Source organism: Dermacentor albipictus, chromosome 5, assembly GCF_038994185.2.
Source record: "Dermacentor albipictus isolate Rhodes 1998 colony chromosome 5, USDA_Dalb.pri_finalv2, whole genome shotgun sequence".
NCBI lineage: Eukaryota > Metazoa > Arthropoda > Arachnida > Ixodida > Ixodidae > Dermacentor > Dermacentor albipictus.
In genome coordinates, this window is record NC_091825.1 from 18,151,644 (window position 1) to 18,176,451 (window position 24,808).

Below are 24,808 nucleotides of genomic sequence, written 5' to 3' on the forward strand. Positions count from 1 at the left end.
TTCATTTTTTTTTTTGCAGCTCGCTTTCTTATTTTCGGCGCTGCGCCTTTCCACCGATGGCGTCGCGTTAGCTCTTGTCTCCTTCGCGCAGCGCACGATTTAGCGCGCTGTGCAGAAGGAAACATAACAAGCGCTATAATTCAGTGCTGCACGAATACTGAGACAGAACAAGTGGATCGCAGAGCGTGTCCACGCGCTGGAACCTGGTAGAAAATGACATAGTTTTGGTACTTGCACAAGTGACCACACGACCGTGGGAACAAACAGACGAAGCTGAAGTACATCTCTCTTTCTTCGGTGCGAAGTAAAACAAAAACACGCAGATATTCCATTTGTGTTTTATTATTTCTCTAAACTTCAATTCGTCAATTCAAGCAACAGATCGCACAGATAACAGGTGTTGTCTTAAAAATCCTCGAAATCACGTGTCACCATGAGCGACGTCACACTGCGGACACGATTGCGTAGGCGCAGAGACCGATTACCTCACCTTCCGGCTTGGAGCGCGGCGGCCGCGAGTGAAGAGGAAAACGGCGTTCTGAGTGAAATTTCAGATCTTTCCGCGGCGCGTAGCAATGTAATACTTTGATGACACGATTGTTTTCGCGCAATATATGCTCTGCACTTGCCAGCTCAAAATGGTCAGACCTGGCGAGGGGCCTTTCAAGGCGCGGCCGCACGGCCGCCGTATCCTGAAGTGGTATGCGACATCGCCAAAGTGCACACCCGCAGAGTGCGCGTAGTGCCGGGAGCTCCATATGCACTGTGCTTTCGACGTTTCGTTGGCGTTGAAGCGAGAGACGCACGAAAGTCAATTCGATCGCTGCTTCTACCGCGATTCCACACTCGAGCATCTTTACAGCGAATTTCCGCGCTCATCGAGTGAGCCGTGTTCATGTTTACCTATGCGAGCGTGGCACCGTGGTCGTAAAGTTAGTTAAAGCACATTTACGGGCTAGTTGGTTTGAATCCTTGATAGAATGTGCAAGCGCAACTGAACGAGAACGTAGAAAGAAATGTACACAGAGTGATAGCGCTTTCTTTGTGTGTCTGTTTTTTTCTACGCCTTCGTTCAGTCGCGCTTGCGCATTGTATCATTGCTAATATAGCTAGCAAACTAACGTCTACCAGCTGATAAGGCCGATAAGACTGCTATCCTTACTTCTTATACCTATCTACTAATATGCTATCGTAATCGGTGCTTCGCCTGTCGGCCGAAACTGCGACTTCTTTTTCAGATTCCACTGCACTGCAATATGAAGCTGCAGTTTATGCATGAAAAAAGGCAGAGAATTCACAAGTTACGACCAGACTGGTGATCGTGAAATCGTGAGTGGCACCGCTTAAAAAGGTAATGCTTTCGCGGTCAGAACTGTTGGGAGCTCTGACAGCAGCGCGACCCATGCACGTTGGGCAGAAAGGCACATCGAAAGACCAGGAAGTGCACTTCTCGTCTTACTCAACAGCCAATCTTGGGCAGATAAACTAACTCTTGTAAATGTCTCCAACAGCGTAAAGGAAATATATGCCCTAAGTTTACCAGACCAATGGCGATAATGTCCATCAGCATACAAACCAACAGATCTACTAACACATCGCCTAACAGGGAAGCGTCTTGAAGACAATACACTTTTGTGGAATGGAGCAGGATGGCTGATTACGAAAGCCTTGTTTTGGCGAACTGAACCCTCCACGGCTCTGGAGAAAAGTGAAGAAGAAACAAGAACATTACAGTTGACAACCAGTAATGCATCTCCTTTGATAGACCTCTCTCTCATTACCAATCTTATGAAGAATGTGAACATCACTCCTTGGATATTCCGCTTCGTTGAAAACGCAAGGAGTCTAGACGCCAGGACAATTAGGCCACAGTTAACGCCTGAGACAGAAAACGCATACAAAATTTGCATCTCTAAGCTACAAGAAATTGCGTTTGGCGAAGGTTATGCGTCCAATACTGCCCTTGTGAAATTTGCTCCATACAAAGATGAAGACAATTTGATGAGAGTGGGTGGAAGATTTCGGGGTTCATAATTTACGAACAGTGACAAGCATCCCATTGTTTTTCGGCAGAGCAATAATTCACCCATCAAGTCATAGAAAGAGAGCACCGACGCCTTCTAAACGTTGGTTTGCTTGACACACGAGCTCAATTAAGACAGAACCACTGACCTGCACCATGAGTGCGACTACTCCAGCATTAGAGTTCGACAAATGGTGATAAAAATTATTGGTCCCTGTAGCATGCGCAGACTATGTACAGCTAAGCCAATGAGTAAGCTGTTCGCATCTCTACCCAACGATAGAGTGGCAGAATATGAACCATTTTTCACTGTGGGTATAGATAACGTGCTACCGCGCAACTACTTCGAGCCCAATGCAAGCACATATCATTATCTTAACTCGTGCAATTCACTTCGAACTTATGTGCAGCCTCAGTACGGCATACAAAGATGCATACACACGGCTCACAGCAAGAGGTGTCTGCAGAACAGTGTGTTCCGACTACTTTCTCACGTTCAAAAGGACATCAAAATGACTAAAAGGAATCTGGGACTCAGTTAGAAACAAACGCGTGCTGCAGTACTCCAGAGAACATAGAATTAAGTAAAACTTGTTGGAAGTGGGGTGGTTTCTGGTAACGCTAATACCCGCAGCCAAGCTTTGAAGACAACTATTCTGAACATCGTTGAATTATAGAGTGAACTGACAGAAGTTTAATCACTGGTCAACTCGCGCCCATTGACAACAATATCAACTCAGCTCGAAGATCCATCACTTACACCAGCTCATGTTCTTATCGTCCAATGGCTAGTCTCCATTCATGACGACAATACTGCGGCGAAGGAGCCAAATTTTACAAAGGATGAAGAGACCTTGAAGGCGACGACAAGCTGGCCGTGATGTCTTCTGGAATAGATGGCGCAAGAAAGATACTTTGCAGAAACCATAAGCTTACTAGGTCAACGTAATTTCTTACACTGAAGCAAATTTAGGCGACATCGTATTTATTATAGACGAAAAAGAATCTCCAAGACTTTTGTAGGACCTGGCTCAAAATCGAAAAATACCTTTGCTGGTCGTAATAATCATGTTCATTTTGTCTGTTGAAAAAATCTGACGGAAAGAAAATACGTCGCAGAGTGCAGCATCTCTACCGCTTGAACAATTCAAACTAAGCCCTTTGCCGACGCGAAGATATTGGAAACTCACACAAAAGAAGACAAAGAAAGCTTTTTAACGCTCCCTGTGCCCGCCTTTCTCCTTATTCATTTGACTGTTCTAATAGGCATCGACCGCGTTGCAGACGTGCATACGACATCTGTCATTCCTAAAAGCTGGATTATCGCCCCCGACGCGGTACGCTGAGGCTACAGCAGCACTCCCTGCTGCCGCAGCACGCGGCGTAGCCTCTTTCCTGCTGCGCTGATTCATCCTCCATCACAGCCCAGCTCGTCAACTTCTGAGCGACAGCGGTCTCGATTTTTCTGAGATTGTCGAAACTCTACTCGCTCACTGCCACATTATTCGTCGAATCACCACCGCCCACCTAACCAATGGACTAACTGAAAGATTCAGCGGGAGCCCGGGTGACATGCTGGCCATGTACGCCGCATATGACCGCACAGCTTGTGACCTTATCTACCATTTGTCACATTTGCCTACAACAGTGCAACCCTGACTACACTGGCTTTTCTCCCTACTTTTTGCTCTACGGCGGTCGCTCATCCCACCCCGCGGACACATTACTGCCCTACCAGCCCGATGTGTCATAGGCATTCTCGATTTTATTCCAGCATGACACGCCGAGGAGTGCCGCAAATTAGCGCGCCACTTCACCACAGCTGAGCAACAGCATCAGAGAAGGCCCGATGAGGCTCACTATGCGCTACCTTCCCTCTCTGCCGGTGACCTCGTCTGGCTGCCAGTACCTTCGAAAGCACCTGGATTCTCTTCAAAATTTATTCCACGCTTCGATGGACAATATCGCATTGCCCAGCGCACGTCTTCGGTGAATTACCTCATCGAACCACTGAGTGCCCCTGACCTCCGTCGTCATGTTTACGTAGATTCACTTTCTGTGGTATTTGATTATCCACTGGAACTAAGCCTGGGAGCATTAGCCAGCGCCACCACTCGCGTCCTTGTCGGTGGATGTCGAACGTCTTTTCTACCGCAGGCGTCACGTATCCATGAACTTGTTCGGTGAAGGGAACTGGTCAGTAGACCCGCACACATGGTGCTTGAGGGCATCAAAGCTGCCAGATTAAAGACTCGCGGTATAATGAACCATGTAATGAATGTCTACCATGTTGTCAGCTGGCACAACTATTGTAAATATCTTGTAAATATACGTTTGACTGTTTTCAACCCCGTAACATTTTTGGTGGATGTTGCGGGAACATTATCAAGACGGATTTACGAAGCGGGCGCTCCTTGGCTGCATCTACAATGCCAGCTCAAGGCGAGGATCTTTCGCGCCTGCCGGCACCCACGCCCACAAGTATTCTAGCACAACCCCGCGGCCCAGGAACCTTTTCTGGCACCGACGACACTGATGTTGAAGACTGGCTTCAATTATATGAGCGAGTGAGCGCCAGGAACCACTGGGACCAAACCAATATGCTCGCTAATGTGATATTTTGCCTCGTGTGCACGGCACGAGTCTGGTTTCAGACCCACGAGGAGGAACTTACCTGCTGGAACATTTGTAAACAGAACCTCAAATATTTGTTTGGCAAGCCTGTTGGACGTCAGCGCGCCGCCCAAAAACAACTCGCTTCGCCTGTCCAGACGTGCACTGAATCTTACCTCCCGTACATTTAGGACGTGCTCGCTCTGTGCCGCAAATTGGATCCGAAGATGTCCGAACCTTATAAGGTTGCACATGTCATTAAGGGCATAGCAGATGATGCCCTCCATCTCGTTGTGTTCAAGATTTCTTCCACTGTGCAAGCCATTATTACCGAATGCCGGCGGTTTCGAGAAGCCGAGAGTCGCCGCAATGCCCAACCATTTCCCCGCGTTCCCAACATGGCTGCTACGTCCACCTGCAAAGGCCTCCGCAGTCCGCCCACGCCCAATCGCTCTGATGACATCCTCCATATCATGCGACGTGAAATAGAAACCGCATCTCCTGTCCCGTCCCCAACGCATGGCCCCGACATTTTCCAGTCGGCCGTCTCATTGATCCAGTCCGTCGTGCGCCAAGAATGGACAAAAGTCTGCTCAGGTAATCGGCCTGACTACACTCAGTCCATCACTGTCATACGCACCCGCAGCCTCAATGCCCGAACGCAGTATCGCACCCGGCCGAATGGCGTACTCCAAACGACAGGCCTATATGCTTCACTTGTGGCCGTATCGGCCATATTTCACGTCACTGCGGGGCTTTGTGGAATTAAACCCCCTGGTCCTACCACCCATCCCACTGCTCTCATGCTGCTCCTCGGTTTTACCCGCGAACGAAGGCAGTAAATTTTGGCGACGCTTCTCTTCCTACCCGCTCTAGCCGCTATCCTTTGCCACGTCGCCACTTCTCCCGATTACCCCCATCCCGCCGATCACCGTACCCTACATCCCTCCGGCGCATCCTTCCAGAAAACTAATGGGTGCAACATCTGGAGTTCATGCTGCCAAACCGACCCGACGCAAAAATTCTCTTTTGACCTTGCCAACACATCGGAACCTCATTAAAGTGAACGTGGATGGTGTACCTATTACGCCTCTGATTGACACTGGAGCGCACGTATCTGTGATGAATGTTCAGCTTCGGAATCGTCTCAAGAAAGTCCTCACTGCTGCCCCGTCGCCTGTGGTCCAAGCCGCCGATGGTGGAACACCAGCCGTTATTGGCATGTGTCCGGCTCGCGTGAGTGTCGCCGGACATCACACTGCTGTTTTATTTTATGTTCTACAGCACTGGGATGGGGTGGGGGGTGGGGGCTGCTCGCGACCTTATCCTGGGCCTTGACTTTCTGTCTATGTATTCGGCTTTGATAGACTGTTCTGCTGGTATTGTGCAACTCGCTCTACCTGCTGCTATTAAATCTCCCGATAGTGCTCCGATACGGCTATGTTCCACAGAGCATATTCGCCTCCTTCACCGTGCCGCTACCCATATAGGCGTCTCTCCTGTTTTACCTGTACCAGACGGTGACTACATCGTATCCCATAATCGGGATGCCCTGCTCTCGCATAACGTTCCTATTCCTTGCACCGTCATTACCATTTCGGACAACACGTCCTGCCTTCCGCTTGTGAACTTTGGACTCGTGCACAAATAATCCCTCACGGAATACCCTAGCGCAAATAACGCCAGCCAGAGACTACCACACTTTGGCTTTAACTTGTGACAGCTCCTCGTGTTCAACTCTTGCTACATCCCCTGCCGCTTCCGACTTGAATGCCCTTACAAAAATGATAGCTCCTGATCTTCCGCCCCAGCGTGCTTAAGAACTACGTTGCCTCCTTGCCTCATACTGGGACATATTCGACCTTGGAGAGCACCCTATAGGACAAACATCTCTCGTAAAACATCGAATAAACATCGGTGATGCGATCCCGATCCATCGGCGACCCTAGCGCGTCTCACCTATTGAGCGACATATCATCCAACATGAAGTTGACAAGATGCTTTCTTGAGACATCATCGAACGTTCTTGCCGCCCATAGGCATCGCCTGTTGTACTACTGAAAAAGATGGACAACAGTTGGCTATTTTATGTCGATTATCGACACCTCAACAACGTAACAAAGAAAGACGTCTATCCGCTACCATGCATTGACGATGCTCTTGATTGCCTACATAGAGCACAATATGTTTCGTCCATCGACCTTCGCTCTGGCTACTGGCGAATTTCCGTCGATGACATGGACCACGAGAAGACAGCTTTTATTACTCCCGATGGCCTGCATCAATTCAAAGAGATGCCATTCCATTCATGTAATGCCCCGACCACATTTGAACGAATGATGGATGCCCTCCTGCACGGTTTCAAGTGGTCCATCTGCCTCTGTTACCTGGACGACGTGACCTTATTTCTCCGACTTTTGCGATGCACCTTTAACGCGTATCGACGATCCTATCTGTTTTCCGTCCGGTGGAGCTACAACTAAATTCGTCCAAATGCCACTTCGGTCGTCCTGAAATTTCTGTGCTCGGCCATCTCGTCGATTCTTCTGGTGTACGCCCTGATCACGATAAAACACGGGCAGTGAAAGACTTTCCCGTGCCAACTTGTGCCAAGGATGTTCGCAGCTTCTTGCGCCTTTGCTCCTACTTCCGTCTGTTTGTCCGAAATTTTGCGACCGTTGCGCGCCCTCTCAGTCAGCTCCTCAAGACGCTGCATTCATTTGGGGCCCTGAGCAAGCTGGTGCTTTCACCGAGCTGATTAAGATACTTACGTCCCCGCCCATTCTCGCTCATATTGATGTTCAGCTCCAACAGAAGTCCATACCGATGCCAGTGGCCACGGTATTGGAATTATCTAGGCAAAGAAATCACAAGGGCGAGAACGTTATTGCCTGCGCCAGCCGCCTTCTTTGCTCTGCGGAGAGCAATTATTTTATCAACGAATTGGAGTGCCTGGCTCTCGTTTGGGCATTGGGTAAATTCCACCTCTATTTGTACGGCCACCAAATCACAGTCATCACTGATCACTACTCTATGTGTTGGCTTTCGTCCCTCAAAGATCCTTCAGGGCGCCTTGGCCGCTGGGCTCTGCGTCTTCAAGAATACAACTATTCAGTTGTATACAAGACCGGCCGGTTACATCAAGGTGCAGACTGCTTGTCGCGTCATCCTGTCGAGCCTCCTGACGTTTCTACGGCCGGCATACCTGTCACCGTTCTCTGTCTGGTTGCTTTTCGCGATATAGGAGCCGAACAACGTCGGGACACCTCTTTGAAACACCTTGTTCAACGGCTCACTTCAACAATGCCAGATCCTTCCCTTCGCATGTTTCAACTTCAAGATGGTATATTGTACCGTTCTAACATGCACCCGGATGGCCCTGACCGACTCTTCGCTGTGCCTGAGCATCTGCGTCAGACTGTTCTCACCCCGCTTCATGATGTACCGACTGCAGGTCACCTTGGCATGTCACAGACCTATGACCGCGTTCGTCGCCGCATCTTTTGGCCTGGTCTATACCGCGACGTGTGCGGTTATGTCGCTGCGTGTGACCTTTGTCAACGACGCAAGAAGTCGACCACACTCCCTGCTGGTCGCCTTCAACCACTTGTCGTGCCATCAGAACCATTCTCCCGTGTAGGTGTTGATGTTTTAGGCCCTTTTCCTACGTCTGCTTTGGGAAAAAAGTGGATTGCTGTAGCAACAGACTGCGCCACCCGATATGCAATCACACGGGCTCTTCCGACCAGCTGTCGTGGGAGATCCTCCTCGCTCGGCCGGGGCTGGGGGCCCAAAGGGGCCTCTTGGACCAGGCGGAGAGAGTAGCCAGGATCACTGGTGTCCTGGAATAGGGACCCACGCAACCGCTTCCCTCCCACCCTACCCTTTTCCTTACTCCCCTCTTCCCTCTCAATAATTAATAAAGTTTTTCCACCACCACCACCGACCAGCTGTGCAACCGATGTCGCCGACTTCCTCCTAGACGACGTCATCGTTCACCACGGCGCCGCTCGACAGCTCCTCTTCGACCTAGGCCGTTACTTTCGTTATAAAGTTGTCAATGACATTGTACACTCATGTGTCACTAAACACAAACGTGCTACTGCTTACCATCCACAAGCGAACGGTCTAACCGAGCGCCTTAACCGCACCCTCACTGACCTGCTGTCCATGTATGTCCATGTATGTCTCCGCTCACCACCGCGACTGGGAAGTTGCGCTGCCGTTCGTTACTTTCGCCTATAATTCGTCTCGCCATGATACCGCAGGCTTCTCTCCATTCTTTCTCTTGTTTGGCCACGACCCGACGCTACCTTTTGACACCGCTCTGCCTGCTAGTCAGAATTCCACATCCGAGTACGCCTGTGAAGCCATACTCAAAACACAAGAAGCACGCTATATTGCCCGACGTCGACTTGTGGAGTCGCAGGACAATCAGCGGCACCTATGCACGATTTTACGGAGAGAGCGGGGATACTCTCGAACCAGGAGCACTGCGTTCGATTCGCCGTTTCCGTTTCCGGTAACCCAGAGTGGCCCTCTTGCATTGGGCTGTTAAATTTGCTCGACAGAAGATGACGCGTGCCTGTTTCAATGTGTTTTCTCCTTTTTGCGTGCGCTGGTTAACAGTAGAAATGCCTTTCACCACGCCTACGCCGTCGGGTCAGCACTGTGTAGTGGTGGGTTGTGGCAACAACCAGCGAAAACGAAAGAATATCGCGGATAGCTTGTGCGAAAAACACGCTGTGAAGAAGGAGCAATGTGGTTGCGATATGTTTCTGTTGCACCGCTTCCCCGCGAACGTCGACTTGGGTCGTCAGTGAACTTCTCTGTTAAACAGGAAAGACTTCGTGCCAAACAGAAATTCACGCGTGTGTTCTGCGCATTTCGTTGATGGAAAACGCACGGAGCAAAACCCGCTGCCGATGCTGAACTTGGGTTACCAGCGAAAGGTAAGTGAACACTTGTTCATCGCTACCTGACCCGTTCTAAAGCACTGCATTTCGTATAATTAGTGCCTTGGACATTGGGCCTTTACAGCTCTAGTGAAAAAGCTTTGAAGTCATGTACCGTAGCTTGTAGCTATTTCTGCCCCTCGATTTCTGCCGAACCTGAATATGAAACCTGCCGCAGTTTCATGCTCGATAGTGGTGCTGTGAAATGTTACAATTGAACTAGGCTTCATGCTATCGGTGCGGACATATCTAACTGGTGAGACGTTAACTTTTTACATCTTCGTCGCTTCGCTTGTCCGTGGCGATTTATCAGCAATTGTTGCTGAATCGAAGCCTCCGTTCCTGGCTGCGATAATAGATTTGCTGCGGTGGCCTAGCGGTTAATGCGTTTCACTGCCAAGGCTGAAGTCGCGGTGCCGATACGCAGGCGAGGCGGCGACATTTCTATGGAGGCAAACCGCAAAAACAATCCTGTACTAATGCTTGGGTGGTCTGAGAACTGCGCGTTGTGAGAATTAATAAGTTCGTCTCTACTGCAGTGCGTTTCATAATTTTGTCAATGGCTTTGGCACATAAAACCCACGAATCTTTAGCTGCGATAATAAAAAAGCTTCGTAATATTTCAGGTTATCTTTGGGCGCAGACGCCTGAACCGTGACGAAGATAGGCCAGCACCAACTAAGCGGAAGGCAAGTGTACAGATTGTTGTCACTGTGTGGCTGATAATGATTTATTTCAATTCCAGAGAAAAACGAACAGAGACACACGAGATGAAGAGTCACGTCAGGTTCCTTCGCAGAGTGTAAGGCTTTTCTTTGGTCTAATTTGTCAGAATTTGGACATACCAGTGAATTGAACTATGGAAAATAGCCAATGTGTATCGTTATAACAACAATGTAGCCAATTAGTCACGAGAAAGATTTAAGTATGCTACGTACCACAATAGGGGAACATATTTCGTTTGTTAAACAAGCTTGTCTTTCAGAACAAGAACTTAGCTAGTTGATGTTTTGCCTACAAGTAACTTAACTTATTGGAAATGCCCCAACTCGGTCTTTCCCGCGCTGTGAAGTTTTCATAACTATGTAGGTCAGCGGAAGTTCTGTCAATGCAACTGGTTTAAAGCTATTGATGTGTTTTTACAGGTCACTTATGATGCACAAGCTTCCACATTCACCTCTCTTTTGGACAGCTTGGAATATGTGAGTAAGCATTCACTGTCTTGACATACTGTCACTGAGAATATGTGCTCACTGTTATGTGTCCTACGCATACCAGGTTGGAGATAGTGCCAAGACAATTCTAGACTGCACTTGTGCATGTCAGGAAACAGAAGTAAGCAATCATGCCAACAACTTAAGCTTACAGGTACACCAGACACGACAAAACCATGCCAACTGTTGCTATCATTCTCTCAACAGGAGACTTCCCACAGTGAGCCTTCAGTGTTCACTGATGCATTTGAAAGTGAACCAGCTGTGAGTGACCGCCTGCACCACTTATTGGCACAAGTGCTGTTCAATTCTTTACACATTATGAAAGAGTAAGCAGTCGTGCAAATTCTTCTGCCTCCTTATATTGTCATATTTAAAGATAACTCAACTTCAACAGCCTGCAGCACACATGGAAACCACATCATTCAACAATGTTTTGGGGAATGAAGATGTAAGTGCTCACACAGCCAGTCTAGGCTTCTGAACACGGTGCCTGTTTAAGAAGTACACACATTCACATGGTTTCTCCTTTCATAGGCTCAGTGCAATGAAGATACGTTTCCCAGCTGTGGCACAGTTTGTGAACCAGATGTGAGTGGTCAGGACAATTCAGGCTTTTTCATATGCTGCTTCAAGTGGAACTGAGCTGCCAATTTCTTCTGCAGGTTTCCCTTCACATTGGATATTCACTAGTCAGATGTACATTGGATAAGGCACCAGGCACTGTCCTCTCCACATGATCATGTCTACTTCCTGTTTGACACTGCAGTGGTGATTGCTGCTGTGCTTTGTTTACAGGCTTTCACTTATGGTGTAGCTACTCCAGACAGCAGTGTTGCAGAAAATGAAGTTTGTGGGAGCTTAATATCAGATCACGAAGTTGACGTAAGTATGCACACAGATGATTTGAGTTGCCGGATGACGTGTTTAAGTTTCTCACAAAACTGTCATTTTGTCAGATTCACGTAAGCGAAACCGAGCACATCGTGACAAGGAAAAATACAAAGGTAATATTTTGTAATGTTAACGTGTTCTACATCATGACATGCCTTTCCGCTTTCTTGTAGGTGATGAAAGATAGCTCCACACAATGGGAACTGCCACCAGCGGACCATTCCTACACCAGCACAAGACTTTCTATGACCATGAGAACTATTTCCTATCGAACACTGACCAGTGATGACATTCTTTTTTACACTGGCATTTCTGTGGCTGCATTTTACAAGCTCGTGTCAGCACTGAAGACTCAAGACAAGACAATTCGCAAGCTCTTGACCATCGAAGACCAGCTGTTATTGACACTCATGAGGCGTAGACTTGACCTCCTTTGTGGAGATTTAGCGAGATGGTTCGAGGTCTCTGTAGCTTATGTTTCTAGAACATTTTCGAGAGTGCTGGATGACCTGGTGAAGATCATGCAAGAAGTTGTTGTGTGGCTTCCACGCTCAAGGTTGCGGGCAAGCATGCCTGAGAGTTTCAGAAACAGCGAGTACAGTCAGGCAACCTGCATATTCGACTGCACTGAAGCACTAATGCAAAGGCCACGGAAACTGATGGCCAGATCACAAAGTTACAGCCAATACAAGGCTGCAAACACGATGAAACTTCTTACCGTCATAGCACCAAATGGATTTATAATGTTTGTGTCAGATGTGTATGGAGGCAGGGCATCAGACAAATACATTGTAAAGAAATGTGGAGTAGAAGAGTACCTCCTTCCAGGTGATGAGATAATGGCAGACCGTGGTTTCAAGCTTGACCCTTATATTGAGGCTCAAGGGATTAAAATGAACAGGCCTGCATTTACAAAAGGTAGGTGTCCACAATAGTATTTTCATAACCTCCATAAACTTAAGAGCTACACAGTAATTACATGTACATGATTGCCTCTTCATCTTTTTTTTCTTAGGAAAGGATCAGCTACCTGAAAGTGAAGTCACCAAAACTAGGCGCATCGCATCGCTACGAATTCATGTTGAGCGGGCAATCAACCGAATCAAGACGTACAGAATTTTCAAGCAAGTACTGCCCATCAAGTCAAGAAAGTATGCCAGCAAAATTGTCCTTGTTTGTGCAGGACTCTGTAACCTTAAACGCCCGCTCATCAACGAACAGACAAAAGCATAAATGTCCCGTGTGTACTTTAATTTAGCCTTAAGCACTCTGAGAAGCGAGTAGGGTAAACTTCACTAATGCCGTTTTAAAGGGAAAGCTTTATTGGCTTGGACTTGGAATCAAGATTAACCAAGGCTAACCATGCTATGCCTTAGCTTTTGCTACGTATATCCTGGCATAGCCGAGTTAAGCCACTGCCAATTTTTTTGTAACCTCACTGGTTTCGTACCTGTGAAGCTTATGGAAGTGACTTGAAGCCAAGGTGTTAAAATGTGGTTGAATGTTTTTTTATTCACTCAATATACTTGGATGGCTCCAGTGAAGCAGACATTATGAACAAATAAAATTTCACTTGCTCATCACAAATTGCAAATCTCGTCATACTTTTTGCACATAGCCAGCTTTTTCTTATAATGTAGGTCCTCAAGGTGAGGCAGGAGATGCAAAAAGTAGCATGTTTTGATCCTCTTCAAGTTATGTTCAATGTACCGTGTGTCAATAGGCACATTTACAATGACATCACTTTCAGCCGACCACGCATAAAAATAGCAGGTGCTTTTGCCACAGCAAAACATGGTAAACTGCACTTGGTCATAGTAACCATTTTTGCCACCTGGACAAAGCACAGGTTCCCCATTCACAAGCTTAACATCATACTTTCCCTTTTCAATTAATACCGTGCAATCTGAAACTGCGGGACACTTGATCTCAACTAGAACATCATCAGCACAGATGCCATCAGGGCTTGCAGACAGCCAAGGATGTGTACTGCTCACTACCATACCCGACTGCGCTACAGCCAAACCAGTCTTCCTCGTAAATGCTACTCTTGCAATGGCTTCATACTTCAGCCCATGCTTTGTGGCAGCATTACCGGTAAAGCCTGAATTTGAAAGCGCAGAAACAGCTTTCGAGGGATCAGTGCTTTCCCTTTTAGGAACCCGCTTCACATTTGATGCAGTTATGCGAAGGCGCCTGGCCATGCGCCATAGCGGGCACCCCTGTTCCCTAGTGGCAAATGCAAGGGAAGCCCGTCCTTCATTCGAAAGCATAACAAACTTTTGATAAAATACTCTGCAAGGGTGGCAGCCGTTTGGGAGTTCCAAAGGGTCTGCATGTGAGTGGCGAGGCTGGCTTGGCAGATCAGTAGCATGTGGGTCCTAAGCAGCCGCATTCAATGTACTATGAAGCAACGTACCTGCAAGATATAAAGCAATTACACACAATCCACACTGCACTGTGCCGGCTAACACCACTTGTATATATAATGATGTGCAATAACCAAACATGATATCTACTGTATTTGACAGGCACCAACACCTATCACAATTTGCATTACCATTATGTTAAATAAATGGCAACAAATAACCTGTCAGTCTCCTAACGTATGCGTGTCGATGCCAAAAAACATACTGATGCCATACAGTGGCAAAAAAAAATTGGGTTTCAAAGGAACAACCGCCGCTGTAATTTTAAGCCATTTCACTTAACACAGCTGCACTCATTTCATGTTGGAGGAAATGTGCCCTCACCAGGAATGTTGAAGAGATCTGAAAATGGTTTCCTCCCAATGTGGTTCATCAGCTCTACATCATTTCCGAAGTGATGAAACTTTTGTGTGGGTTTTGGGGCCTTGTTTTCGGAGTCCACAGTTCGTTTTTGCAGCTTAAAGTCCATATCTTCAAGCAGGACAGGTTCCACATTCCTCTTTGTTCCCCTGTTCCACTGAGCTGTTTGGTCAGTACATGATGTGCCGGTCATTCCCGAGGCCACAGCCATATCGACTTTCCACAGTAGTGCACCAACATGGCTGCAAACCCTTGCTTTCCCAGCCATACACGAGCAACCAGCAGTGATCACCTGTCCGGTGTGCCTTACGCAAGCCCATGCTGTCCAAGGCTTTTGATTTATGGCCTGCGATGGTCTAACATCCACCTTGAGGTACACTAAGTCTGCGTTAACATTGTGACAAAGCACCTGGCCCACCCAGCCACTCTGTAGAAAATTGTAGGAGTCTAGGCTTTTGTATGCCTCAGCTTCTTTGAGGTCACACGCCTTGCTCTTGATGAGGTAGCACACAATGTGGGCGCTAGACACACTTGGCCATGCCTTGAAATCGTCCACCCAGCTGTTGACAAACATTGGGTGCACGTAAGTCACTCCATCTGAAAAATAGGTGACATCAATCAGTGAGTGAATATGCAGGCTAAAACTAGAACGCTGTAAGAATAACTAATCAAGCTTCCTTGCGCACAATATTTACATATACTGCAGCAACAAATACAATGATTAAAAATTATATTCTGAGGGTTTACGTGCCAAAACCACGATTTAATTGCAAGGCACGCAGTAGAGAACGACTCGGGATTAATTTTGACCACTTGGGTTTGTTTAACGTGCACCCGATGCACAGTACACGGGCATTTTAGCATTTCACCCCCATCGAAATGCGGCCGCCGCGGCCGAGAATTGATCCAGCGTCCCCGGGCTTAGTAGCGCAACGCCATGGCGCAACGTGCTACGCCACCAGGGTGGGTTATCAAATACAATGGGGACATGAGATGGGAGAATACCGATCATCGATCTCATATGTGTTAAACTGTGAGATAACCCGCCGTGGTTGCTCAGTGGCTATGGTGTTAGGCTGCTGAGCACGAGGTCGCGGGATTGAATCCCGGACACGGCGGCCGCATTTCGATTGGGGCGGAATGCGAAAACACCCGTGTACTTCGATTGAGGTGCACGTTAAAGAACCCCAGGTGGTCGAAATTTCCGGAGTCCTCCACTACGGCGTGCCTCATAATCAGAGAGTGGTTTTGGCACGTAAAACCCCATAATTCAAATAAAAAAACTGTGAGATGCACTTGGAGGCGACATTGTCATGCCCATGGCTCAGATTGCAACGTCCCTACATTCCCTTCATTAAAACATTAAATGTTGTTTGTAGTGGGCTACTCCAGATTACTTTGACCAACTCGGCTCCTTTAGTGTGAACACAATGCACGGCAGTGGACGCTGCGGCCGGCCTTAAGTCCAACAGCGCAACACCATAGCCACTGCGCTACCGCGGAGTGCTCGTTGTTCTGAGACGGTAGATATCGCTTCGTTCCCACATCGTTTCCATTTATTACGCGAGGTGAGGCTTCGTAGCACGCCAGCGATGCGGGCGGATTATTAGGACTGCTAGACGGCTTTCCGCGATCGCAGATCAGTACAAACTGCGTCGTTCCGCACATGTCTGAGTGGAAAGCACTTGCGACAGAGAGCGAAGATTTCGGTAGGACACCGCCGCGAAGCGATCCTAAGCAGCTTGGTTGCAGACCAGTCATGCGATAAGATATTGTTCATAGCAGGATAGCGAGCGATGGGAAGATGCGGTGTCCGCGCCGCCACAAACGTGCGAGCTGACAGCTGCTGCTAACACTCCCGTTCAAAGTACAACTCACAGACGCACCCGTATGTAATTGCTGGCTGCGCGATCACGGACACAGCGAACGATGAAACACAGCATGCATTGTTTATTCTACGCGAAATTGACGCGCAAAACATTGCGAGTTGAGCGCACACACTCACCGATGTCGATCATATCCCCAGCCGACAAGGTGATGGGCCCGCTGGCTCCTGGTTGCGTGCTTCTGTTCGTTGTGGCCACTGTGGCCATTTCCTAGCAGCGATGAAGACTTCGCGAGCAGAAAGATGCGTCTGCGACGCGCTAACGAAAATTCCGCAGGAATTCGCAGACACAAACGTCGGCACACCTCATACGAACACGTTGCCAAAAGGCACTGCTGGTGCAGTTAACAGCCCAGCATGACGCGGCAATGACGCTTCCGGTGCAAGCCGACAGGTGGCGCTAGCATGATGCATATGGCGGCGCCCAGCTGCCTTAGGTAAAGTAGTCTATAGACCGTTTCATGGGGCGAGGAGGATAGGGCGCGCAGAGTGCCTTTCCTCCTCTCTGGCTTGGGCGATCCGGCACGGCGCTGCTCGAAAGTATTGCTGTCGCGTGCTGCGGAACGATTTCTTGATGTTTTAGATCGTACTCTGTGAAATTTACACCATCTCCGTTCATATGAGGTCGTCAGGGAAGTCTTTCGGTGCATCGGTAACTACAATAGGCGGAAATATCTTTTGGGGGCGCGAAACTGTGACACCTTTTATCGGCCGCGATGTACGCACATTATCAGTCGCGGTGTGTGTATGTGTTGTGAACTATTTTGCTTGTATCGGTTTTATTTCAGCAAAGAAAACCGGTGTCTCTGTATCAGGAGCATGAAATGGTAAATCTGCTCAATATCTGATCGCTTGGCGTAGGGAGTAAAACATAAAGTATAAGAGCGCATGCTCGTGCACGGCCAACCTAAGGCAACCACAAACATCTAAGCGGGCATTTCAAGTCTAGTAGGCTTGAAATTACCATATGGCTAGGCTAGCCTTCCTGCATGAGGCCGATGGCGCTGCTCAACACAGCGATCACTGCGGTTGGTGATCCAGCATGGTACATATGTAAGCTGTGCGCTTCGGCATTGCCTTTTTGCCTGCACACAGCCATAATATATGAGAGATCGCATAAAAAGAATTACAAAATTCCGTAATGCATGTGAGTGCATCGTAGAGAAGGGAACGAACGCAACCGAAAAGGAAATTCGGTTATCATCCTCTTTCTAGAAAAAGCAAGCGAAAACGCGCTAACGCCGCAATAGGGCCTCGCATAGTCACGCCGCACAACGTTTATAAATATATAACAGCTGATGCGGTATGCTTGGACCATGCGGTATATAGAACAAAGATATATGTAATCCAGCACCTACTACTGCTTAGGACGCTCGCGCAGTTCGTAAACAGTCCGTTTGCGGACAAGCGTAATTCAGACTGTAAGGTATGCTGCTATCACTTGCCAAAACTATTTTATTCAGGGGCGGAAACGTCATCCATTGAACCAAGTAGTCACGCAATGTAACCTGCAGCGAACAGTTTGAACGCGTGTCAAAGTATGACATCACACCTCCTATCGTAGCAGAACGGTACCCACGCTCACGCTGTTATGATCGTCGCGTATGTTTCATGGCTCCTAAACCGCAGCTTAGAAATAGAGGATAATACTGCAATAAGGCCACATTAGTGACTGGAACATTCAGAAATACACAATTCATCTCCGAGGCTGATTGTAGTCTCGAATATGCGCGCACACATCGCGCTGCGTGTTCCGTCCCCCTCAACGCCAGCAGAAATTCCGGCCATGACGCCTTAAACCACCTCAGCACGTCTCACAGAACCGTTTACCACGTAGAAGACACACGTCATACTAAACAGGCCGCACGACGGCGAAAACAAACGCCAGAACCTGCCGCCGAGCATATATCTGTCATGGAAAAGACCGCTTTCACCCAAGCCAGTATGGCGCTGCTCATAGGCGGCGCCACTGCGCTCACAATATGGCGGCGCCTACGAAAAATCGGTCTATATGAGGCCCGCCATCGTGACGTCCGTTGCACACCGGTGCCCTGGTTCTCCTTTGGTCTCTTTCGCGACACGTTGGCCAGCCGGAGAAGTTACTTTCCCGCTACTGTGGCCCTGACCGTGTCTGCGTCAAGTAACTGACGTCGCGTACGAAATCGGCCCTCTTGAGTCAAGCGTGGCTCAGCAGCGCTGCGACGTGGGCCTCGTCGCGCGTCTTAAGATGTAACACTCGCCCGCCTCCTAACCAGCAGCTAGCTGGTGCTTCAGTCACAGGGGTCATGTGACACGCTGACGAAGATGTTTTAACTCTGGTCGAAAGAAGACGAAGCGCTAGACTTCACGCGGTCTACCATGTTGTCACGGCTACAACTACTGTAAATATCTTGTAAATATACCTCTGACTGCATTAACCCCGTAACAATATATATATATATATATATATATATATATATATATATATGAACGAGGAGAAAGAAAACAGAGAGGCCCAATTTTTATTAGTCATATCATAAGAAGTCAAGAGGGCGCTTGACCTCGACGCAGGCGATGGTTTTTTTACCTGCTTTCCGTCAAAATATTTTTGCTCGCTACAAGAATATCAGAGACTGTTGCAGCAAATAAATGTATTTTTAATTACATCAACATTGCTATTATTCCTCCTGGTTCTTGCTGGCGCCAAAGACGACAATGCTCTTGTCTTCCCGCTCAATAAAATAGCGAGCAGTGTTAGAGCAAACTTAAATAAATAGAAACCATTTAGATATCACATGAACTATATTAGGAAAAAAAGGTGATTCAGGCATCCTTTATTACCAATTGGAAGATGGGTAGGAGGGAACAGAAAGCAATAAAGACTATGTATATTCCTATGCCAATCGAGAAGAGTTAAGCAGTAAATGTGGGGCAACCCAGATTGATTGTCCAGACGTTGACCCCACCTCTTGAAATGACAGAAAATTCAACGAAAATTACACCTAGCAATCATAATAGGGTATTGTAGTGCAACACACGACTTTCTTTGGAGGAGATGTCACCAGTCTTTTGAATGTTTCAATTAGCACAGAACCAAATGCTGACTGCTTTAGCTTTGAATGCTTGTATTCATCGTGAATTACCGCATCTAGATCTGGGTCAATAATATATTTGCATCATGCGCACCTCTCAAATCAACAGCAAAGCCCTTCCTTGTTATTTGATGAAGTCATGTTACACACTTGATAAGGAAACATTTTTCCATGAGAACAATATTTCTCACTAAAATGCTAATTTTGCTACAAGAAGGTTAGGCAGTATTGAGCAAAATTTCGTTTCGCTCCGCGCTGCAAGTCTTTCTGTTTTTTGAAGCTCCAAGAAATAGCCCATATATTTCGTGACCTGCATCAGGTTTTGCTCCCGTGAAGGCCCAGCGTACTTTGTCATATGCGCTCATAACGTTCCAAAGAACAAAGCGCCATTAAAAAAAAACTTTCACAATGTATGCACAGTGTGAATATATAATCTGGTACGAAAAATCAACAAAATGTAAGTAGTAGATTTTTTTTTTTTGGGGGGGGGGGCTGAATGAGATAATTTTCAGTTATTTATCATTTGTTTAATTCAATGAAAAAGTAGAAATTAATCCTTCTATGCGGTCCGGGGAGCCTTGTTTATTGGCTTCCTATAATGTACACATATGTATATAGCAGCGGAGCATCAGTTGACACGAAAAAAACGCTCACATGAGGAAAAAATTGAAGTACGTAGGAAAAAGGAGGACTTTACTGCAATTCCAGCCGCAGGACCAGCCTACGCTAGAGTATCTCACGAAGGCCGGTTTTGCAGCCGAAATGTCAGCAATGTCCCATTTTTCTTACGTGGTCCTAGCGTTTCCTGTTTAAATAGGTGTTTGTGTGAGAGAGAGAGATACGAGTGCATTTCTTTCGAAAGACATGGTGATTGTTGGTGCCTACATTTCGCAATCGGCACTAATTGAAGCGGATGTGTCCAACCATAGGAATTTACTGTAGAATTATTATTTATACTTTTTCACTCTTTTTCCAATTTCGTCTTTAGCCATGTATTAGCTCAGAGGCAGCCATCCCAACCATTCAGGACTAATGAGCGCCGTCGCTTGTTACGACCTGAATATGTGCGTCATCACTAGTTTCTAGTAATGTTGCTGTCACTTTAACGCTGTCAATGGTTCTCCCAAATCTATATGGCAAGCACTAGAGTATTCAGAAACCAGTACTCACTCCGGCTCGTTTCCGTCTGCGCGTACTTTGGAAAACGCCCCGGAGAGCAGGAGTGCGTAGAGACACACCGAAGAACCACCCGAAGATGCCTGCATGTCGGAGCTCCACAGGTCGACCGAAGCGGGCGACACCAGCAACGCGACGATTGAGTGCGCCAACTGTTGCAAACAATTCGAGTCGCGCAGGCTGACAAGCCGTCGCTGCGCCCGTTGCGTATCGGGGTTGACCGTGGCGGACGTCCGCTGACGGCTCATCGCTTCACGCTACGTCTCGAATAATTTTCATCCGCCTGCCTTGTCGCTACTCATCAGAAGCACAGAGCCTAACGGTAAATGAGGCTCCTGATTGTACTTTATTTCTCTCTCTCTCCTCTAATTCTACTAGGATGATGGCAGTGGTGCGGCCCGTTTTCATAAGCGACCCAAACTTTCGTCTTTCCGCATATCGCGCTTAATAGGAAATGCGTATCTGCATCCGCATGGCAGGAAACCATGCCGGAAGAAACTATGGCAGGGTACTATTCTCATTTATTTCGGCACACGCTTCCTTGACAGAAACCCAAATAAGCACGTATAGGGAAATGAAAGTGAGAATTCCTCAACGTTCGAAAAGGACTCGTTGTGCAATGCTAAATTAATTCACAGCGAAGTCAATGGCTCATTCCCAAAATTGATGTGCCCTTGCTACCTGATGAGTTTCGACCAACGCGATGATTCTTGGGAATTGAACTACGCAGAGGATCTGTACCTCTTTCAGCAACCACGCGATCACAGTTTGTGCTTCCTATTTAATTTTTATAGGCAGTAATGCCTGGTGGAATTGCCTACCTGCCTTAAGAATCTTCAGCATTTCTCCCTCTAATCGTACCCGACATATAAACGAAAATTATTTGTGCTATGTGAAGTTCAATCTCTTCTTCGTAATTCCCAAAACTGGGTTAGCAAAGCGAGCTGTATTGTGGCTATCTGTTTTCGTTGTGACTTTTCACACTGGTAGTGCTTTTTTTTGCTCTATTAGCAATGCTTTATACACATGCACCACAACAGTTATTGATGCCAGATATGCAGCCTCATGTTTCTGGTATCATAGTTAGTGACAATGACATTCTCTATGTTGTTAGCCATGCAGTAAGGTATATAATAATAATAATAATAATAATAATAACAATAATAATAATAATAATAATAATAATAATAATAATAATAATAATAATAGTAATAATAATAATAATAATAATAATAATAATAATAATAATAACCACAACTGTATTGTTACTCTTTCAAAGGATACAAAATATCACTAAAATTCATCTGAGCCTTCAGACAAATATGGACACGGATGGACAAATGACCCACAGCCGGCAATAATTCGCGCCTATGTACAGTTGGGCTCAGAAAGAGGTGTAAGTTAAGCTTAGCGGTAGAAATGGACTGTATTTTAAGCAGCACGATTTTTTCGTGTTTAGTCGTCATTGCTTGAAAAATTATTTAGGTTCACGAAAGCGCCGTATACAGCTCCTTCATTCCAACACTGACTATGATCAATATTATGCCATTACACTTGATAAAATCGCACAGACATTAAAGTATCCAGATATTGATTCCGTGATGATAGCTTGCGATGCATTACGAGGCATGCCTCGTCATATGCAAACGCAAAGTTCAAACTACAAGATACATCTTTAACTTGGTATCTTGCTGAAATGAATGCCCTCCTTTATGGCGATGAGCAAAACGAGAACCAGGTGAAAGCTGGAGCCAACCTTTCGACAAGTGGAGTTGCCTTTTCAGGGCGACATATGGTTTCCTCGGCATAGTACATGTAGGTAGGGTTCTCCCAAAGAAGAGAGGGTGTGGGGCAACCACGGAAGGTGTGTTAGAGGCAAGGGTGCAAAATTGAGAATGAAGGGCTACTATGCTCACGGTTGGTGACACGGCCGTGTGTGAGCCGGCGTGTCAACGGCCGTGTGCATAGCACCCTTTCATTATGTGCATCGCTGGCGGTCAGTGGGCTATCGTCTCTCTGAAAGCGATAATAAAATGAGGTGCTGAAAATGTTGCTCGTCAAAATAAAAAAAAATTTCCGAAATGGAAAATGTATAATAATATACCAAAAAAGAAAACAATGAAAAAAAAAGCACGAAGTAACCCAATGAAAATAAATAAGTGTTGTTACCTATGGCTTGAAACTTACCATAGAGAATATATTGTAAGCTGCCTTTGAAATGCTTATGCCAATTGGTTGCAACGTCTTGAACTTGTGGACGAAGTACGATTCTGTGTACTTTCCTTCTCGTTCAGAGCGAAAATTTTACTCTAATATGTAAAGTTCATCATACTCATGACCTGGTTGGTTGAAATGCTCAACGGCGGCTGTGGGAAGCTCTTTAGCTGTGTCCACGCGATGTCCGTTTAACTTCACTTTCATTGATTATCCTGTTTTTTCAATGTATTTTTTCTCACACAAGGAACATTCAAGCATATAAATCAAATCGGAACATGTAAAAGTAAAGCTAGTGTTCACTTCGTGTGTATGACTATTCGCAGTGCTTTTAATTTTAATGCCATTTTGAAGGTCCCTGCAGGCTTTAAAAGTTTTGAGCGAGAGGAGCAGGCTGAAGCCTGCTTCTCTCGAAGCAAGTTCACCGCTTTCATTTATTTGCGGCGAACAAAAACTAAACCCGCTTTTAATGTGGCGCTGCCGCCAATTGAAGGTTTTAGCTTTGCGTAATTCGTGGCGCGCAACCGTGATAGTTTGCCATACCACGTCTTAACAAAGTACATCGCGGCGCCTAGGTCAGCCTCACTGGTGGAAGCAACGTGGTGGTAGTTAGGGTAAATCCACGTATCGGCCTCCCTGGTAAGAGCAATAATGCTTTAGTAGGATGGTCGCTATATACCATGCTTTGCGGGAACTATCAGACAGGACTGATGAGATTTCCTCAATCCTACCCAAACCAGCTTACACCGTCCTTCTACGGACATTGTTCATGTCACCCAATTAAATGCGTAGGTGCCGGCCTTCGTCCTCTCATCCTTACGAACGTCCAGCCAGTGTTTCCACTCGTGGCGGTTTTGTCCCGTGGTTCAATCATCAGACGTTGTGATGGCTTCTCCATATGAATGGGGTTCGAATTTGTAGGTTTACAGCTTTCTTACATTCTCCTTTGTAACTGTTCGCCTTACTAGATTTGCCGCCTCTGTCTTTCACTTTTTCTTTACATTTTTATTGTTTTATCCCCCGCCCCACCACCGTGTAATGCCTGGGGTTGGCTTTTAGGTTATGTAAATAACAAAAAATATAAACCGAAGGACCAGTCGCGTGTTAACTTCAGCACCATGTCGTTTCCCGCTCAGCATACCTTTCTAATGTTTATCCATATCTATAAATATGACTTTCCTCACAACAGCTACAAGAAATTTTTGCACGTATATATGCGGAAGGCCGGCTGACACATCCCTCGTATGACCATAAAAAAGCGGGGACGAAATATTGCCTTGTCGTAGTCGGCACTCTCTCCACTCTTTAGCGATTAGCATGCAGTCTGAAGCGGATGTTCAACATTTCCTAAACCTTGTTTGAAACAAAAAGCGCCAACGTTTCGATTATTTCATTACTCTGAATTTCTCTTTAAACAATTCTTAAATTTCTGCGTACCTTCGGTAGCATGAGAGTCCCCATGGTAGAAAATTGCACTCCGCAAATAGGCAACACTTCAGCGCAGGTGTTTGGCCGCTCTGAAAAAAGCTTGTGTCTGAAACCGGAAGTGTGGTGCGTCAACTGCGTGATGAGCCTCGCCGAAAGCTGGCGGCGGCTGCTCGGCTTTATTCGCAGGTGGCCCAAAAAACGTGGCTGGCTGCTGCGCACGACTGTGGGTGAATTAGAATTTTCACAAACGCGTAAAAAAAGGAGTCTGAAATATTTGTCTTCAGTTGCGCCTAATTCAAAGAAATTCCCCATAAAAAGAGCATGGCGCACATGAAGCGCAGACCAATATTTTGCCCTATTTAAGCAATAGATGATAGCTCCTTTTCTATGGAACCATGGAATATGCATACAAAGGCCTGGGACCCTGGATAACTCACGATCTCTACACCGGAACTTATAAACAGAATCAATTGTTTGGTGAATGTCTGAGGCAGAATAATATGGAGATTTTAGTAACATGCAAGAAGCTTAAGAATAAAACAAACG

The 24,808-nt window shown here is 46.7% G+C and overlaps 4 protein-coding genes across 6 annotated transcripts in view; 1 reads left to right on the plus strand and 3 right to left on the minus strand.

Moving 5' to 3' along the window:
- Positions 1-24,327, minus strand: part of LOC135906583 (UPF0462 protein C4orf33 homolog) — a 182,605-nt gene extending 158,278 nt beyond the window's left edge. Inside the window, exons 1-2 of one of the 3 annotated variants that reach the window (XM_070539502.1) lie at positions 24,272-24,327; positions 20,615-20,703 (exon numbers count right to left, since the gene is read on the minus strand). In XM_070539502.1, coding sequence (XP_070395603.1) covers positions 20,615-20,703; positions 24,272-24,295 — 113 coding nt within the window. In that variant the 5' untranslated portion in view covers positions 24,296-24,327. Of the gene's footprint in view, positions 1-20,614; positions 20,910-24,271 lie in introns of those variants that run through there. The other 2 variants (XM_070539501.1, XM_065438041.2) reach the window with 2 other exon arrangements.
- LOC135906582 (uncharacterized) lies at positions 8,010-12,974 on the plus strand. The gene is made up of 4 exons (XM_065438040.2): positions 8,010-8,099; positions 10,737-10,793; positions 11,873-12,617; positions 12,715-12,974. The coding sequence occupies exons 1-4, from the start codon at positions 8,010-8,012 to the stop codon at positions 12,930-12,932; spliced, it is 1,110 nt and encodes a 369-aa protein (XP_065294112.1). The 3' UTR covers positions 12,933-12,974.
- On the minus strand, positions 13,280-14,093 carry LOC139060016 (uncharacterized). Its single transcript, XM_070538693.1, has one exon. It carries the CDS (start codon positions 13,970-13,972, stop codon positions 13,280-13,282), a length of 693 nt encoding a protein of 230 aa, XP_070394794.1. The 5' UTR covers positions 13,973-14,093.
- Positions 13,958-16,667, minus strand: LOC139060404 (uncharacterized). Its single transcript, XM_070539499.1, has 3 exons — positions 16,494-16,667; positions 14,453-15,085; positions 13,958-14,118 (listed from the first exon to the last, which is right to left on the minus strand). The coding sequence occupies exons 1-3, from the start codon at positions 16,579-16,581 to the stop codon at positions 14,081-14,083; spliced, it is 759 nt and encodes a 252-aa protein (XP_070395600.1). The 5' UTR covers positions 16,582-16,667; the 3' UTR covers positions 13,958-14,080.
- Positions 24,328-24,808: the final 481 nt, after the last annotated feature.